Source organism: Xiphophorus couchianus, chromosome 12 (assembly GCF_001444195.1).
Source record: "Xiphophorus couchianus chromosome 12, X_couchianus-1.0, whole genome shotgun sequence".
In the NCBI taxonomy this organism is placed as follows: domain Eukaryota; kingdom Metazoa; phylum Chordata; class Actinopteri; order Cyprinodontiformes; family Poeciliidae; genus Xiphophorus; species Xiphophorus couchianus.
This window is the reverse complement of record NC_040239.1, coordinates 28,795,016-28,814,445: the sequence shown is the minus strand read 5'-3', so window position 1 is coordinate 28,814,445 and position 19,430 is coordinate 28,795,016. Positions and strand designations below refer to the sequence as shown.

The 19,430-nt window shown below is 41.1% G+C and overlaps 1 protein-coding gene across 2 annotated transcripts in view; it reads right to left on the bottom strand.

Moving 5' to 3' along the window:
• Positions 1-7,285: 7,285 nt before the first annotated feature.
• The window catches only part of unc5db (unc-5 netrin receptor Db), a 228,525-nt gene continuing 216,380 nt past the window's right edge, over positions 7,286-19,430 (bottom strand). For both annotated transcript variants that reach the window (XM_028033289.1, XM_028033290.1), the window contains 2 exons: positions 14,313-14,491; positions 7,286-11,781 (listed from right to left, as the gene is read on the bottom strand). In XM_028033289.1, the coding sequence (XP_027889090.1) occupies positions 11,517-11,781; positions 14,313-14,491 (444 nt within the window). In that variant the 3' untranslated portion in view covers positions 7,286-11,516. The remainder of the gene's footprint in view (positions 11,782-14,312; positions 14,492-19,430) is intronic.

Sequence of the window (19,430 nt, the reverse complement as noted above, 5' to 3'; positions counted from 1 at the left end):
TCTTTTTCTAATTTTTATTTTTTATCAGTCCAACCTGCTGGGCTGTCTGAAGGTCCTTGACGGTGGACATAAGCATTGTCACTAGAAGTACTTTACTTCTTTACTTCTACTTTACCGTGATCTAACAACCTATTGTAAGCATTGGTTTAATAAGCTTTTTAAAAAGTGTGTTTTCTTCCTACATGTGTTATTTTGTAATTATTTATTTGTAAAAAATATTCTAATTTCAGTCTTTAAAAGACACAAATTTGCACTAATCCTATATATGTTTTCCAATATAACAATTTTTACCAAATACTTTTTTTTATTCCTACAGGATATAAACTCTGGACAGGTCACCAGACCAGACAGTTTCTGGACTGACCTGTGTGCTATTTTGGGTGAAATGTCCAAAAGCTTCAAACTGCTATCAGATACATTTGCCCTCAGGTGGCAGTCAATGAAAACGTGTCCCGTCACTGTGATATATTGCCACAAAGGCTCATTTGCAGAGGAAGACCATTTTTAATCAATACTCTCCGCTGCTCCATGCAGACATGGAAGATCTCAATGTATTATGCAGGAGGGAAGATGCATGTCAATAGTCATCTGGGCATGAGATTCTCTCAGGTGATTCGACAGGCAGGGAGTGTGTTCTGGGGTCACATGGGTCCAGCTTGCAGATGCTTCTGGGTGTAGCAGATGTTGTGTATACTAAATTTTAAGATATCAATAAAAACGTTCATCCTGGATGGTATCTGTCGGAAGGTTTTTATGAAGCTGCCATTTTCCAGACGCTTTAAGAACCTTTATCCGGAATGATCTGCGATTGCCTTAGTAAGACAACCAATTCCTGAACATATTTATTCAAAAAAGATGGTGAACGCGCTCTACCCCTAACCCTACCTTACATATTTTCTCAAGGAACTGGAAATCAGTAACCTTTTTCTGTGACTGAAAGTTGAATCTGCATCTTTGTTCATTACATCCGTGACTTTTTTTGTTGTGCCTCAGAAAATTAGAAAGTGGACTTTTCAGCAGGAGCTCTTGCAGCTCATGGAGGGTTGTACACTGCAAAAACTCAAAATCTGACCAAGTATTTTTAATCCAGTTTCTAGTTCAAATGTCTTACTACAATTGAAGATAAAATTATCTTTTTCCAGTAAGTTTTCAGTAAAAAATGGGATCTTATGTCAAGTCAATAATTCCTTGCAATGGATTAAAAACGTACAAGTTACAATATAGTTATAACTTATGACATGGCATTTTTCCGATGTTATGAGTGAAATTATCTCAGTGGCTCTAATACTTTATTGCAAACATTCTTGACATTTTAATTCTTATAGAAGATACTTAACACTATTGCCATAATGATATAATACAACATCATCAGCAAATAAAATAAATGCTAGCAACATAGATACATTAAATACATTTATGTAGTGTAAAAAAACAGTTTAGGGCCCAGCACTGACCCCCGAACCCTCAGTAAATCAGAAATCACATGATCTATTTGAACATATTGATGTCTTTGATCCAGGTGCAGTTTTTAATCCAAGAATATGCCACTCCTCTTCCATCACAGTTTATTCAACAGCATTTCATAATCCGTTCATATTTAAAAGATCACTGAGATTACTAGGCCTTTAAGCAAACACCATGTCATGATGTAATGGCTTTATGAGCTTCTGATCGATCGAGTCACGAATTCACTGCAGGCATTTTTGCAGATTCATTGTAAGGCAACGCCTCAAACCATATTGCTTCCTTGTGTGACATCATTAAAACTATGAGAAAGTACCAGACAGAAAACCAGTTTTGGTTCATTCGAGATTACATCATGCAGCTGTAATCTTGAGAAATTACATCGAGAGAGTTTTACAGAACTGTATTTAATTTAACGTGTTTCCATTAAGCAAGTTTATTTGTGAAATGTCAAATTGTGCAACTATGGGGTCAAAGAAAACGCAGCTACTGTGAAACTTATGGAAGGATCCCCAAAACGTCGGGCCTATAAGGTCAAGGAATTGTACTTGAGAAAGTTCAACAACAAATCGCAGAAAAACGCTCATCATTCATGAAGAATTGTTTGCTACAGAGTGATAAAAAAAACAACGACGTCACGTGTCCTTTACAGTTTTATTTAACAGTCAGCAGAGTTCAACAGAGCTTGTGTTTGCAGGTTTGCCGCTATCTATTAAGCGGTTGTCTGCAGAGCGTGGATATGCAGAGCGTCAGGAAGTAATGGGCTGCGGTGACAAGAACATGTTGGTGAGGGCTGAAATAAAACCGTTCCTGCCTGCCAATCATGGCAACCTCAGCTCTGGCCGAGATGGTCGGACAGCTCTGAGTGGTTGTGGTCATGCTGCGGGCTCAAAGATTGCTCTCATAGCTGAGGAACTCTTGGGTCCACGGGCTACCGGGCACATGTAACGGACAGCGTGCAGCCCTCACTCACCGCTGTCCTCTTCTACGTCTTGCAGCCTGTTTTCATTCGCCCAATCACTCAGAGTTTGCCGCTGCTGTGAATTTCTGCTCTGTTTACCCCCGCAACTCTCTCTGAACGTGTGCTTTTTGATGATAAGGCCAGCGAAGGGGCTGAGACCAAACCTCCGAGCTACTTTCTCCAAGATAAGACACGAATTTTTGAATTTACATTGCCGAGTTCTTCCGTTGGGTCTGCAGCGAGATCGGCGCCGACGATACGGAGAAAATGTTGGGGTTTTTTCTGAGGAACTGAGAGGACAGTTTTCTTCAGGGGCACATTAATTCACACTAACTCATCTACGAATTATCAATCAATCAAGAAAATTGCTATACATACAGATAGATACATACATACAGAGGCATGCACAGGCAGTCTGGGGTCAGGAGCTCATTTGGGGAAAAAAAGGCACCTTCTGCCTTAGTGGTTTGAGATGTATTACAGGCACAGCTTGAACATCATGTATGCTAAATAAATATCTGACGTCTGATGTTTAATAATGTCAAGTCAGGGAACAAAAATCAACTCGAAACAAGGATGGACTTTGGATATAATTTGTGAAATTCTTAGGAATAATAAAGCGACAAAATAACTTTAGATTGATGAGGATAAGAACTCACTGTCATCCTTTTAGCTGAACTCTCAGCTGAAGTTGAAACTTACATTACCCTTCTTTTTTTTATATATACACACTAAGCACCTTGTGTTTGTCTTGAATACATCGGTCTGCAGTTTTATTGCAAAAGTAGGCTGCCTCAGGGGAAGATCTACAGAGAAGAAGGGATGAGGATGTGGCTACTGTCCCCCAGAATTTTATGTCTTTAAAATCAAACTTCTTCTTTGTCCAGAAGCCTCTTATAGCCTTCGAATTAAATATTAATTCACACAAAAAGTAGAATGATAAGAATAGTCTTATGTTCCTTAAAAACTTACTTGTGGCCCCGCTCTGCCTCCTGCATTGCAACTGGACCTGAGGAACACCAGCATGTTCCTTATCAGGACGGTGAAAGTTATCAAATGAGAAGACCTTGAAACTGTAACCGTTGACGACGATAAGCCTAAAGTCTGGGAGAAGTCTCCTTCTGTTTCAGGCCGTGAACCTTTGGAAGGAAAAACATATCAGTATGTTTGGCACATTTTTCTGCATCCATTTTCTTTTTTTTTTTACTTTAGTGGTCTTTATTTGACAGAAAAGTGGGCTGTGAGAGGGGACAAAGGTCAATGGGCCGGGACTTGAACCCATGACGGCCTCATTGAAGACCGAGGCCTAAAGGAAGAAGTACAAAAAGGAAGAAAGGAAGGAAAGAAAGAAAAAAGAAGGAAAGGATGAATGGACGAGCAAATGGACGGATGGACAGACAGGCGGACGGATTTCCAATCAGAAACAAACTTCTTGGTTGAATGGAAAAAAAAAAATCTAATCTAAATCCACCAAGTATGAATAATTTTGGCCTCTTTTCTGCCCACGCGTGTCCTTCATTCCTTCCGATCCCTCATCTGCCTGCATGTTTTTATTTTACCACCCGACTGCCTGTTTCACAACACTCAATGTGGAGTTAGATGAAATCACGACCGTTTCCTCTAATGTTTTTCAAGCATTTTAAGCAAATCCACAAGCGGAGCTGCTAATTAAACCGGCTCTCCACCAGCGACGCTTCACCGGAGGCCGCCGCGTCAAAAGGGACTTTTGAAGGAAAGTATCAAAGTTGGTGCAGCGTGGGTTTATGACTCATTCTCTGTCTTTAAGAGAACCTGTCATGAATAATTCGTAGACATGTTTTTTTTTTTTTTGTCTCCCTACGGAGCATACCAAGTGAGACTTTCAAGTGTTCCTTAGGACAAAAACTATGTTTTGTCTTTCACACACTACTAAAGACTCATAAACACACACAAAACATTGCACATAGCCTATACACTATTAAAATATCACACACGCGTGTGTGAAAACGTTATTTACGGTAATATTAAAATGATTTAAAATATTGAATATGACGTAATGGTTTAATAGTGTCTCGTGTAATAGCATGAATTGCCCATTTTTTGGGGTCACAAGGCGTTTGTTTACATTTGTTTGACAGGAGTGTTTGGTTCGGAAATTGACGGTCCCCAAGTGAACCTCCGAGCGCCGGAATTAGCGTTCATAAATCGGATCAACCTTTGAGCTAAACGCCGCGTGCTCCGCCGAGCGCGAATATCCAGCATCCAACTTGAAAACAACTTCACTTCACTGCGGTCGGTAACTCAATGAAAACACCGGAATAAAGTTTGTTTGGTTCTGCGCGAGACGTAAACGTCATACGCAGTGACGTTGGTTCCAAAGCTCTGCGCCTCTTCTGTGACGTCTCTTATACAGAAAAATACAAACCTCGTCCCCATTCATTTATTCATTCATTCATTCAGCCTAGTGTGAGTTCTCTCTCTCACACACGCACGCATGCGCGCGCACACGCATCCATTTTCGACCTATCATTCAGAATAGGATGTCTGTCTGCTTTGTGTGTGTTTGTGATATTTTAGTAGTATGCGCAATTTTAGTATTTTGTGTGTGTGTATGAGTCTTTAGTAGTGTGTGTGAGTCTTTAGTAGTGTGTGTGAGTCTTTAGTAGTGTGTGTGTGTGTGTGTGTGAGACAAAACATAGTTTTTGTCCTAAACAGCCTCCCATATGTTCCTGAAGCTTCAGGTTCCATGAACTGGATGGCCTGTTTGACTTTCACACAGGAGCCGTGAGTTGAACAAGTTTTTTTTTTTTTTTTTTTTAAATGAAAGCTCTCATCTCCAAATCATTAAGAGTCTCCATGACTTACCGGTGAATGAATTCCACACATTCGCCGGTGTGGTGTGGTGTGAATGTGGTACATTCCACACCAGCGTCTTCACTCCTGTGTGATTCTCACACCAACAGTCATGTTCACATGCATTCTTCCTGCCATGAGTTGGTTGTTGGTAGCGGTGAGGATAGACGCGGTGGACCCAGGTTGAAGAGCAAATGATGGTTTTAATGATGAATAATGAAAAGTACAGACATCCAGGCAGCACAGGCGAGCAATGACGCAAGATACTCAGACGGCGATAACACATTAGACTGGAACACGACAAGGATCCGGTAGGGAGCAGGGGACACAGGTGGGATTAAATACACAGGGAGATAATCAAAGGAAACAAGGGACAGCTGGAGACAATCAAGGGGAAGACATGAAAACACAGAGACTCAATAAACTGGAAACATACACTAAAACCAAATCATTACGCTTCCTTTTTGTATTTTGTTCTTGCTTCTTGCTTTTTTTCGAGTACAGCTAATACGGTTTAATATTTTCTTCCTCTTCTGTTTGTTAACATATTTAACTGCTGGTGAAGACGTCAAACAAGCCAGGATTCTTCTACCAGAAATACTGGTTTGGCAGAACAGAATAGAGAAATAACACAGTCCTGATATTTCATTGGTTGACTCTGCTGGGTGTATTCATACACTCCAACATGATGACTCACTTTTGAACATCTGTGAGCCTTTAGTACGTCAAAGCGTTTCCATATCAACAATAACCAGAAGGACCAAATTTTTCTCAAACAAAAGCCAACAAAAAGAAAAGTTCTTGTTGACTTGTCACTTTTGTACTTGTTGTTTATGGGCCTACTCTTTTTGAGAGTACAATAAATATTCAAAATTGAAATGCCCCTATGTGCTTCACATTTAACATGGGATGTTATTGTTTTATTCTGGAACATATATATTGGTCCACATATGTGGACCAATATATACAAGCTTTTGGCTTGGGAAATTGGGGGAAAGTTGTCACTTGGATCTTCTTCAGAGTTTTTGTTTGTGTCTATGTTCAGCATGGCGAGGATGTGGACTGACCTTTGACATTTCCAGTGTGCTCTCTGGAGCCAGATGATTCCATCTCAGTAGACCTTGGGGACCAGTCATGCATCCAGCTGCGGAACAAGAAGGCCTTCTTCATAATAACAACAGGACTCGGCAACCTGACTGAGTTTAAGGTGTTTCTCAAAGATCGGGCAAATGATTTAGTCTCCGAAACCCAACAGACCCGCAGCTGGACTTGACTGAAGTAAAATGTGGTTCTACAAAGGATTGACTGAAGGGGGGTTGATTCAAAAACCATCATTGGCATCAATATGGATAGACGCATGTGTGTCTTATCTTATATTATTTATTTAAGTAGTAAAAAGTGAGTCCTCAAACTGACTCTTGAGGTACACCACCAACCACATCCAAAAGAGATTCATTACATTTAACCCACTGCTTTCGATTGAATGGGAAGTCAATAAACCAACTGAGAGCCCAGTCAGTCAGGCCAATATCACAACCTCCTTGGTACAGAATGTCACAAACAATGATATCAAAAATCCTTCTAAAGGTCATTGACAAGGGCAACACAGTAATGAATTTCTTAGTGTTCAATGTGTGTATAACAACAGCAACTTTTCCTTTTGCACACAGAAACTGTGCTACAGTCTGAAGCAGAAACCTTGTGTTTGCTGCTGCCGACGTTTGTGTTTGCTCACTCGTTCTGAAATTTCAGCTGCATGTCTTTTTTTGAAACAAAATAACCAAAAAATGATGACAGCATCACCGGACCACGTCTACGAATCCATTTTTTACACATCAAACCCAACGTTCAAAAAGCCCAACATTAACATCGAAGAATCGGCGGCTGTTTCCAGTCCCAGGCGTTTGTTTTTCCACACGAGAAGTACAGTAATGCCGTCTGACTTTGAATTCTGAGATGTGCATATCATTTCACACAAACGTGAGCGACACGACAGGAAAATGACCCAGAATCACACGAGAGACGAGGTGATCTTTCAGCTGTACATTTATTTCCAAAAGGCTGCATATACATTTGCAAATCCTACTGTACAGAAAACATCCAAAATGTCCGTAATTATAGATACAGTGTACCACAAAGCTGCCCTGGCGTTACCAAACGTAGACGTTCAGCACTAGAAAAGCTCTGCAGCCTATTCAATATTATAGTCTTTACATTTCAACTAATACCTTTAAATGTATGTCAGCGTGATTATTTGTTCTTTTTCGGTCTTGTTGTTGTTCTTCCCATCACCTGTACTTTACAACATTCACCATTTACAGTAGGTAAACAAGGCACAAGAATAGTGATCTGAAGCCGAAGGCCATGCGTGTAGCAACAAAGAGCATGGGGCCAACCAACTCCGCTGACACGACAGTGAACGTTTCCTCCCACGAAACAGGATTATATCTGACACCACAGGGTTATACACAGTGAGGATGTGTGCATCACTTTCAGGTTATAATGAGACACAGCAGACGTCACTGGGACATGTCCAGGCTGGTGGGGGGGGGACGCAGAGTGTGACAGGAGACAAGGGGCATGGACACTTGATGCAAGGGGCAGCTTAGCTCCTACAGAAACTCTCTTTTTATCCCGCGGGAATAACAAACATCAGTCACAGCTGATTGAAGGGAAGGAAAGAAAACACGAAAGACACACTTTTCACTTAAATTATCCAAAAGGAGTTCTATAATCTGTTTAAAATGCATAGAGATGATTCGGGAAATTAAAGAGACTTCACCAGCATAGCGGGACAACAACCACTCAACTGTACAGTAGCAGGTCAGAAATACTTTGATGTGTTCAAAGCAACACCTGATGAGAAGCTGAGGTACATTTCCCCTAATGCAGATGAGCCGTTTTTCACTGGAAAAATAAGGAATAAAACAACAGCAATAGCCACAGGACATGTTGATGTGGGTGGAAAAAGATTTTACCTTTTCAAATTGCAAGATAGTTAATCGGTTACAAGTTCGTTATCAATAGTTGGTCTTATCTGAGGGGAAAAAGCAGACACCTCATTCACTGTCATGTAAATGAAGGTGCAACAAAATTTTGTTTCTTCCGTCTTTGATTTTTCTTGTGGTTTTGTCATCTGACTTTTTATTGAACTTTGTAATTAGCCAAAAATAAATCTTGCTCTTTTCATTCAGTTTATTTTTTGTCATGACTTGTATAATTTAAATGCAGTAAAAACACAAAAACAAAATGCTAACGGCTAGCTTGACTGACCACTTGCATTTGCTTTTTTAGCCATTTCAAACAACTACAACCGAAGAGGACGACGTCCCCGGAATAATGTGGATATAAACGATCCAATTCCTCACTGGTGGATGATGATAAGGTGCCACTATGCTATGCTAAAGCTGTGTTGGTTGATGCTGCTGGGTGTGTCGATACACTTCAAGTACGCCAAAAGTGTTTTTCAGCAGACTGCTGATTATGGAATGCCTTTGAAGATGGGCCATGGCTGTGGTTTCCCAGGTCTTTTCCTGGTGGACTCATGGTCAGTTGGTAGTCTCTAGCTAGCTTAAGATTAGCGTCACAACATGGATGTTAGCTGAAAAAATTGATGGACCTGCCACAGGTCTTTTCCTGTGAAAGGGTGAAACCACCTAATATACTGTTGATATGAAATTTTGTAGTTTGATTTTACAGCCAACAGGTAAGGGAATTATTACCGAGAACAACTTCACAGAACCGCTTGAAAAATCCAAAGTATCATTTTAGTTGGAACTATGAAAGGTTCAGCAAAAGCCTGCCGGTGTCACACAGGAGCCTGTCCAGGTGTGAGCCCAGGTTCTGGAGAAACTGCTAGCTCAGCTCACATTTAATCTAGCTGTGGATTGTTGGACAAACCCAAATGTTCCTATCGGCTTCAAACTACCGTCTATTACATAAACATGCTTCTCGGCATGTTTTATGCAACTGTTATTTAAAAAAAAAAAAAAAAAACAGGATTTAAAATATCCTCAGAATGGAAATTATAGTCACGACTAGCCCATCTGTAGGGCAGCAGCTTCACAACATCAATGTGGAGTCAGGTTAGATTAAAAACACTACTGTCATTAGAACAAAGCTTACCTTCATTAAAAAAAAAAAAACAAGTAGTGAAATGATTCTGCTGATCAGCAGGAGAATACAATGGTAGCATAAAAAATATCAAAACAAGACCAGATCTACATGAGCATGGCTGGAGTCCGTTAAGCATGTTTGGTACAACAACATAAAGAAAGAAACTTCAAAAGTTAGGTTTCTTTTAACGTTCTTAGACAAAAACCTCATAACTGCAGGTACAAAAAGGAAAACTGTGAGTGCTGTGGTGCGGAGGGAAACGGCGAAACAAAACATGGCTCATCTCATGGTGGATTCACAAAAAAAATGTGGATTACTTTAAAATCTTCATCCACTTTAAACTGAACATAAATGGAGAGAAAAGTTTCTCTCTTTTAAAGAAAACAAGACAATAAGTTGTATTATATTGGTTCTTCAACCATATGCCAAATTAGAGGAAGTGAGGAACTAAATAACTTCTAGTAAGCTTTACTTCGTACGGAGTGTCTGGAACCTCGGCTATTGAGAAACAATTGCTTGCTGGAGGCGTGCAGTTCTGTTGAAGTTGTAGATTTTACCCGGTTGCTAACGTTTGCACCAGAAATTACCTGCGCCATAAACAACCATCCTCCACTGTGATGAGAGGAGAGCTGAGAAGAACCAGATGGCCGTTAATACTAATTAACCAATTAACTTGTACCAATTTGACGGTACACGTCACAAATCCCCAGGAGTTCCACTCTTTGAATCCATTAGCACACGTTAAGGGCTTGGCGGTGTTTCGTTTGTCTGGATGATCTTTACGAACACCTGATGTTCATCAGACACCATGTGTTACCCTTTTCAATTTGTCATTATGTTCACCAGTTATTTTCCAGTACTGCTAAAGTAAATTACCAGGAGCCAGAAAACCTTTCCACAGATAAGCCGATGAGTCTTCAAGCCCAGGCTCTTGCTAACTACCAGTCATTCTCGCGCTGCTGTGGTGTGGAGTGCTTCTGATGCTTTCTTGAACTACTAGTTTTCTGTTTTAGCCCTTTACCAAACAACAGAAATGCGTATGGGTGTCATCTGGATTAGAGCGTAATAGCAATAACATTAGCAGTATTCCAGGAATCAGTCAAATACATCCTTCTTTCTGTCATCTGGATTTGGTGTTTTTATACTTTAGAGCCATTTTTAAATGAGAAACTAAAAGCCTCTTTAGTTTCTGCAACCTTAAAGCTGTTGTGACTTTAATGCATGTGTGACTATTGAATTCCACTGTCAGATTGTTTTCACATATGGCCTCTCAAGTCACAGTGTTTACACTGTGTGTGTGTGTGTGTGTGTTTGCTGGGTGGTTTAGTCGAAAGGTGTCAGTGCCTGATATGAGGTCCGCTGTGGGAGCTTATGGTGGTAATGAGGTGATAAGACGCCCCAGACAGGAAATGATGTTCTACAGCTTCCTCCCAAACTGTAACAAACTAAAAGCACAGTGAACAAACCTCTTCATCCACATTATGCCACAGTTATTTTTATTGTTTTCATCCATCTCCAGTTTAAATTCTGATGTTGCTTAATGCTGATAATGCTGCTTTGGTGGAAACGATTATGCAAACGTAGGGTTTTCAGACGTTTTAGCTTTTTTAAGGATATGAAAATGAATCACTTTTGAATACAGTATCTGGCTTTTAAAGTTCACTTTCACAACAATGTTAGTAATATCCTGCTTAAAAAAAAAAGATAAAAGGATGGACATAGAAAACGTCCTTTTTCATTGTTGAGATAAAAAGGAGAGGGTGTGTTTAAAAATAAAACCTAAAAGAAACAAAGAATCCTTTATATTTTGAGCAAAAGTCAAAACTAATGAACACTCAAAAGACAAACTTAAAGCAAAGAGCTGAAGAAAAAATCAAAACAAAGCAAAACAAAAATAATAACTGAGGAAAGGCTGACAAAGATTTACAGTCAGTCCACAGATCCGTTAAAACACAAGGGCAGATCCACAGCAGGAGCTGGTTCACCTCGGCCCGCTGTGATCGCTCGGCGCGCTGACCGCTGCCACTGTCCGCTCACAGACAACCTCCTGACGCGCCGCAGGGGTAGCGCCATGTTCGTCAGCGGTCGTGCGCGCATGCACACGTGCGCTGGTTTGCCAGTTAGAGCCGGCCGACCTTTTCTCTCAGCCCGTGTATTCAGGAGCGCAGTCCTCACCCTCCGGAACCGCCGCAGGATTGGCCGTGCCGTAAAGACCGCCCGCTTCTATGTGATTGAGGTCAGGCTCCGCTTCCTCCGGGTCCTTTGGGGAGCTTTTGGAGTGGATTTTGCCAATTTCCTCCAAGGCGCTGGCCAAAGAGTCAAGGTCGGCAGAGTCCTGGTGACGAGCTTCCCACAGGCTCAGGATGACAGCGGAGGGACTCCGCTGCTTGGCGAAGTAGCCCAGGTTACTGTGGAGGAGCACAACATGGTGGAGGGATGAGGATTTCACTCTTAACATGACGTAACATGAAGACGTATTAAATTACATCCACTGATCATGCTTTATCGCTCAGTTATGTAAAAGTTTAAGCAACATTTTTTAAAAATATTTTTGCTAAACAAATTAAGCTGTCATCATGTCATGACAGTATAATATGAGAAAGCTCTCTGAGCTGCTATTGTCATCTGAAAAAAATCCACCGCTCCAGAATAAAAACGACCAATTAGAGGCAGGAGGAGGGGCTTAGTGCTGTCAATCAAACGCATGAAAACCATGTTTCCTCTGTCATTGATGGCCATGCTAACTAGCCTTAGCATAGTAGTATAGCAGAGAACAAAGGGGGGAGTGGCGAGCAAATGGGTATGATTGACAGCGCTAAGACCCGCCTCCTGGCTCTGATTGGTTGTTTCTAGTTAGCACTGGGAGAAGGTAGATGAGCTGTATTTTTTTTCACAGACTGTCTGTCCCATACAGCACTGTCACAACATAGTGACAGTTTTAACAAATATCTGTATATAGAAAAGAGTTACAATAACAAACTTTGAAGTGTGTTAGTTAGGTTTAGGGTTACATGGACAATGTTAAAAATGCAGTTATAAAAACAACCCAAATTTAATAGCATTAACCTAATTTGTCATGAAATCTCACGTCAATTATTAGGATTCAAAGCCTTCTTCAGTTATTTGAATTGACGCTTTAGTTATAAGTTTCCGTGAAAACTTTTCATCAGGGTCATTTGACTATCTTCTATCAGCTATTATGGTTTAAAACAAGAAATATGTTTATTTTAACAACAAATGCAGCTTCACCTAACCACTAAGCGTGAGTAAAAAAACACGTCATTTTTCAGCGAATATAAAGATCAGAAATTCTGCCGGGGTATGAAAACTTATGAGCAGGACTTCCCTCAGCTGATTCTGAGCACAGAATGTGTTTGTTGTGTCAGACTGTGGTTGTAGGTGGCAGAGCCTGATCGAGAATAATTTACAACAGTAACTGGACACGAAGGGGGAAATTTCATTTCAAAAATAAAATAAAACTGCACATCCAGATAACTTTCGCCACTTTAAGTACTTTAGGCAAGAATCTAAAACTAGAAAATAGCCATATGGATCCTTAAATGCTGCTTTGCTTGACTTTAAAACTAGTTTCTATCTTTCTTTAAGCCATAAATACAACCATCTGTTTTCACAAACTCCTTGACAAAAGGCTGTGACCTTTAAAGAAAATAAGAACATAATTAGGAATAAATTAGCAGCGCGAGTCACGAGGATTTGAAATCGACTAAAGTTTGACTTGCTTAGGAAGAACAGAGAGCCGGTTGCCATGCCAATGTGGTGAAGCCTCATTGTATTGGTTTTCCCACGAGTCCACCAGGGGGCAGTGTGCCACTGCAGCTGCCGAGCCGCCTTCCTAGAGCGGACATGAGAGGGGCTGCAACTGCTGGTCACTTTGGACTCAATTGAAAGCTGGTCAAGCTGCAGAGGAGAGCTTTGAGGAAGATCTTCAGTGCCTGTGGCCACTGAAAATATTGGTGCCACAGGAACAAGCAAAGACAAGCGGTTGCCTCAAGTTCTCCTCATCATCATTGTGATAGAGCAATTACCAGAAAACAAATGAGATCACTGTGTTAGTATTGAAAGAAAGCCATAAGGAGTCAGGTTATCTGGAAAGTCATCTAAGGTTGGACCAGAATTGACATTTTCTATATCTGCATATAAATCTATACTCATGAGCATAAGTATGGTTGTGTATTAAAATGATAGGGATAAGTCTGATAGAGCTCCCCCAGCTCAAGAAAGGCTAAAGCTGACCCAAATCACCCTGTTCATCGCCATGGTGATGTGTATCATGCCTTTGTTCTTTTTTATGTCTGTGTGGACAAACCAATCAATCATCATGCTGTCCTTTCAGGAGGGACAAGCAGGGTGGCCAGTTGAGACAAGACAGTCCTGGAAAGAAAACCAGTTGGAGACTGGAGAAGACCTGAGACTGCAGCACAGGCTCACCTTCTACCAGGAGGACAGCTCCTGGTAGAAGGTGATACAAAGGGAGATACAAGGCAAGGGTTTAGGCCAAAACACCACATGAGACTTGAACCGTGATGTTCAGAGACTGAGGTTGAACCAATTTGTAAAGAATAATGTGTACAAATGTCTCTAGATGTACAAAGAAACATGGCTCAAAACACTAATCCTGAACTGTCACTTCACTTATCGGAAGGTCTGCAAAGGACTCACTCAGGAGAAATGAGCATCAATAGACGCCACACTTATCTTTTTATTTGTACAATGTCTTCAAGTGTATCCTTTACCATCTACTGTGCGCTACCTTTGTTGGCCTATCAACTAAAATCTCCATAAAACACCAAGAGGTTTGTGATAAGCCAATCGAGTGTGAAAAGGTTGAACCACTTGTGCTCGGCATGCTGTGCACCTGCTCTGATTTGCCCAACCGATTCCCCAACACGGTACGTTATGGAGGTGGTGTAGAACTCACCGGTCCAGGTGGAGTTTCTGGGCTAAGAGTTGCCAGTCCTTGCCCTTGGCGTTGGCAGTGTCAAAGGTGGCGCAGATCCTCTGGCGGATGGACAGTGGGATTTTGAAGGCCTTGGGCCCCGTTTGGGACGTGACCGTGCAGTCTGTCTGCATAAAAAATGGAACCGGCTCTTTCTCACCCTGTCGGACAGAACATACCCAAGAACAAGACAACTGTTAGATATGAATGGCTGCAGCTGCTGTAATCATTTCATAGAGGAACATTAGGGCTGAGATCATTCACACAGCATTTTTAATGCTTTGAAGTGCCTCCATGCCGGCCATGAACAAACAGAACAGAGATGGGGAAACCAAGTACGCTTTACTGGGGAGTCTGAAACTCTGGAACTGCTACATCTCAACAATTTTTACCCAAATTAAATTGAGTAACTTTGAAAGTCTTGTTTAAACATGCACATAGGAGATTGAAGTAGAAAAATCAGTGTAAGATTACGTTTTCCACAAATCACATTTATCTCTGTAATTCTGGAGGGATTTGTTTCGCCATTTCGATCGTTTTCCAAACATTACAGTTCAGATCAGAAAGTCACAACTCATTCGTTTAATCCACAGGTGTCAAACTCCAGTCCTCAAGGGCTGGTGTCCTGCACTTTTTAGATGTGTCACAGGTACAAAACAAAACACTGGATTGAAATGGCTTCATTACCTCCTCCAGATCAGTTCTCCAGAGCCTTAATGACCTAATTATTCTATTCAGGTGTGGTGCAGCAGAGGCTCATCTAAAAGATGCAGGACACCGGCCATCCAGGACTGGAGTTTGACACCCCTAGTTTAATCTGTTTTTCACCATACACCATGCAATTTGGGTTGACCCGCTGTCTTAATGTCCACACAACGCTGAAGCTCACAGAGAGCTGTGGGGACAGCAGGTCTTAGTGAGAGATGAGTCAGAAAAATGTGGGTGAATAATGATTGAAATAGTCCATACAATTTGCTGAACATTTTCTACATATTTTGTTGAATCAGGAAATACAACACATTTTTCTGAAAAACAAAAACAGGTCATCCAACATTAAAAAAAAAAAAAACTTGAGTTAATTGCTTACAAGTAATCAAATTAAGTATAAATAAATATATTATGTTTATTAAGTTGTCATGTTAAATGGGGCAATATTTTGTATTTTCTGGGCACATTGTGCCATTTCTTACAACAATCAAGTAACTATGTTAACTTCAGTTGTTATTAAAATACTTTATATATCAAACGTGACTTAAAAGAAATTTGATTTTATAATTTAACAAATTAAAATTGGAACTCTGTCTCTTTAAGAAGGTCCTGCTCTTCAGGAAGTTGTCACAACATGGTTCCCCTGTTAACCCTATGACCCTATTTATACTAGCTCTGAGAAATAATGAGCTCAGCAGATGAGCAGTTCCACCAGCTGTTTGCTAATTGCTGCTGGCTAGTCTGAAGGAGCTGAATGTGGGAGTCAAAGGAGACGGGTGTTCTGGGAGGCGGAGGCTTGGAAACTACAGCTCACAAGAGGAGGAGCTATAGGTCAAACCAGGCGGTTGCCATTATGGAGGGCATTCTTTTATGCCCCCCATAAACGAATAAGGGCAACACTCTGGGTATGTTTTTGACAAGTGAATAACATTATAACAAGACATAAAGCTCAAAAAACTCGATTTTACATAATACTGCCCCTTTAAACATATGTAAGTAAAGTAAGTTTGACAAACTTAATTCGACTACATGTGACAAATGTAGTCTAATTTACGCTTTTTTTTTAAAAGTTGGAGCTCCATTCTCTTTTGCAGTGCAGTGGACCCTCAGCTTTTCAGGGCTCAGTATTCAGGATTCACCTATTTGCAGATTCTTTTCCTTTGCAACACAACAACTTTGCACTACAAATTATTCATGAAAAATTTGCCTATTCAAGGATTTTTCTGAAATATTCAGGAGGAAATGCAGCTGGGAAAGCTGAACTTCCTGGGTGCAACGCTACTTAACACAGCAGAAGCCTGAAGACATCGTCCGCCGTGGCAGCTCCACTCTGTGTGTTGATGTATATTAAAGTAGATTTGATGTTTGAATTCTTAAAGAGAGATTCAGTTTTTGAGGGGAGCCTTTCGCGGACAGCTGAGGTTCTTAAACGAGGGTCCGCTGTTAACCTGAACTTTCCCAGCATTTACAGACCCAGTTGTTCCAAAAATTCTTGTGAGGTGGATTTTGTTTAAGTGTTCCACTTTAAAATCAATACCAGTTGAAATAAATCATTAAAAGCCTAAAATGAACAGAGTGGATTAAAAAAAAAAAAAAAACTCTGTAAAGGAAGTGGAAGTCAGCTGAATTCCCAGATGAACGGTTTTCTCTCGGTGTAAGCCGCTGGTTGAAAGTAAAACAGAACTTCATGGCTGTGAAACATTTAGCAGGAACATCTAGTTTGCAGAAACACGGTCACACGAGACAAGCAGATGGTACCGTTTTGTTTTCTTCTTAAACGTAATCTCCAGGGGGAAGAAGAAAAAGAAAGCGGAGGAGGAGGAAACTCTCCAACTAGAACAACAAGACTGCATTGCTGACTTGCCAGCAACTCTTGAAAGCAGTTTGACTTCTTCTTTTCCACCAGAAAGCCCAACTTTTTCTTGCTGTGAAATGTATAAATCATGAGCTGGAAGTGGCTGGAAGCCAGGCGGATCCTGTGTTAGTCCTGTTTCTTTGTTGCTGCTTTGTTGGAATGTCCTCCAGACTCGGCCTGCGGTGGGATTAATGTGGACAGAGCTGTTGACGGACCCGGGACGTGGTGACGTGCGCCGCCGGAGATGCTGACAGGCGGAGGAGTCGTTGTGGTCGGAGCGTCGTAACAAGCAGCCGCTCCAGTCAGGCCGGCGGCTGGAAGGCGACGCTGTCAGAGATGCTTGTGCCTCGCTGGCGACAGCAGAACGTCACTCAGCTGCTGGAAGTTCAGCGAACCGACAGTTTCCCTCCCAGAGCCAGGACAGGCTCTCTGCTCAGTCTCAGAAACTAGATTTGAAACATATTTGGAACCTTGGCTATTACCAAGTGTCAATAAAAGTTATGTTACACTTTATAAGATTATTGTCTTTAGGTTTTTTTTTTATGGTGGTCTGGTGGCATGGCAACCTCGCTTCTGTCAGACTGTAACTACATTGTAGCTCACCACCATCAGTGGGCAAATGTGTGAAGAACTTTGGGTTGCTTAGACTAGATTATGAGCTACAAATGGAGAGGCGTTAATACAAAAATTATTTTTTTAGACATCCGGATGTTGGTTTTCAGTGTTTCCCCTACAGACTTGGCCTTGGAGAAGTACTTTAAAAAGTCTAAATATTCACCAGACAGAACATTCTTAATGGGAGATAAAAAGTTGAAAATTCCAACTAATGATGTTTTAAAACATCAAGTGTGCAGAAAATAAAACCCCAGATATGCATGAAGCTGCAGTGCTTACGCTGCTGACAGCGGTGTTCCTGTGTTAGACGTGTTGCAGTGACGGAAACCACTTGGTCGCCAACTTTTCTCGTCTTCCTGTTTGATTGGTCTGTTTTGATATTTGCATGATATGATGATGAACTACTGTACAGCTACTGTATAGCCTGCTTTGTTATAAGTTTTAGCGGGAAAATAAATTTTTTGTCTGTCAGTTTACACTGAAAAACAGAAAACACAGCTCCAACTTTAAAAAAAAGTATGTCTACTAGTCGCAAATAATTGAATGAAACTTACATTAATTTCTCTTTGCTCTTCTCAACAATTTAACAAATTAAGTTTATTAAGTTTATTTATTAATAAATTAAGTTTATTAATTGATCCAAATTGAGTTTGGATCAATTTAATTTTATTACTTGTTACTAATTGATAGTTTCTTTTTAAAATCGGAGTTGCGTTCTCTTTTTTCGGTGTAGGACCACTGACCAAAAGGTGTGCGTATGCATTCTATATGTACACCTTTTTTAAAAAAAAGAATTTTTTACATTATTTTATGGTAAAACAAAACTACCAGACATTTTTCTGAGTGGTGAAGTCATTCTTTTTATCTGTAGTAAAACAATAAAACATGCTATGACGGCTTATTAAGGCTACGATACATAGAAGAGAAAATGCAGGAATTTTCTAGAAAAAACAAGAAAATTTCTGAGTTTGAAAAGTAAAACTATTTGGACTTTTCTGAGATTAATCTAAACATTTCTGCATTTCCTTCTCCTATCTACATTGGCCCTGGTTCTGTCACAACATGTCGACTCTTTTATATTTGTTATGGTTGAAGTGGTTCTACCTGGTTACCAAAATGACCCCCCCTGCTGGCAGTGGGAGATACTGACATGTTGAGCAGCTCTTGTGGGTAAACTACGTTGCATTCCTCACATCGGGGGACTAAAAGCCAGCCACCATGTTTTCATGACTGGAGCTCTATTAATTATGCATACTCAAGGCGTCCTCTGCTTCCAGTTGGCTTTAATTGGACCTGACTGGATAATTACTCCCTCCAGCTGTTGATCTTCATGCACCAAACTTTCCAATATTTGCATAAGAGCGGTGGACAAAAACACACGTCCGTTTGTGTTTTTTTCTCTCTCTCATTGTAATGCGGTGAAGGTTCTTGGAGGCAGGCTGAGGTGAATCAGAACCGAGAAGTCTCGACGCGGCGCCTGTAAACCGCCGCTTTTACGGAGCTCGGCTAATCACCGGGGAGGAATTAAATTGAAGTGTAAACAGTAATTGTAAATAACATTTCTCCTGTGCATGGGTTTGTGTTTTATTACGGCGGCGTGCGGCCTGGAGGGAGGACGGGCCTCGACAGCCCGACCGCCGTCAAGGTGCTCTTGAGTGAGGAGGCGCAGCTCCTCGCCGCTCCACTGGAGCTGCTCAGCCGCTGACGGCTGTGTGTGTGTGTGCGAGCGTGTGTGAATGCACAGAAGGCTATTTGCAGGAACACACGTCTCTCTGGGCAAATAAAGGTTACAAAACACACAGTTACCCTGTGTGTACGGCGGGGAGAACAGCGGAGGCTCGACATAAATCTGCGGAGAGAGGCAGGCGGGAGCGTCCTGGTCGCTCTATTAATACACACAGAGCATGCTCAGGAGAGCTGCC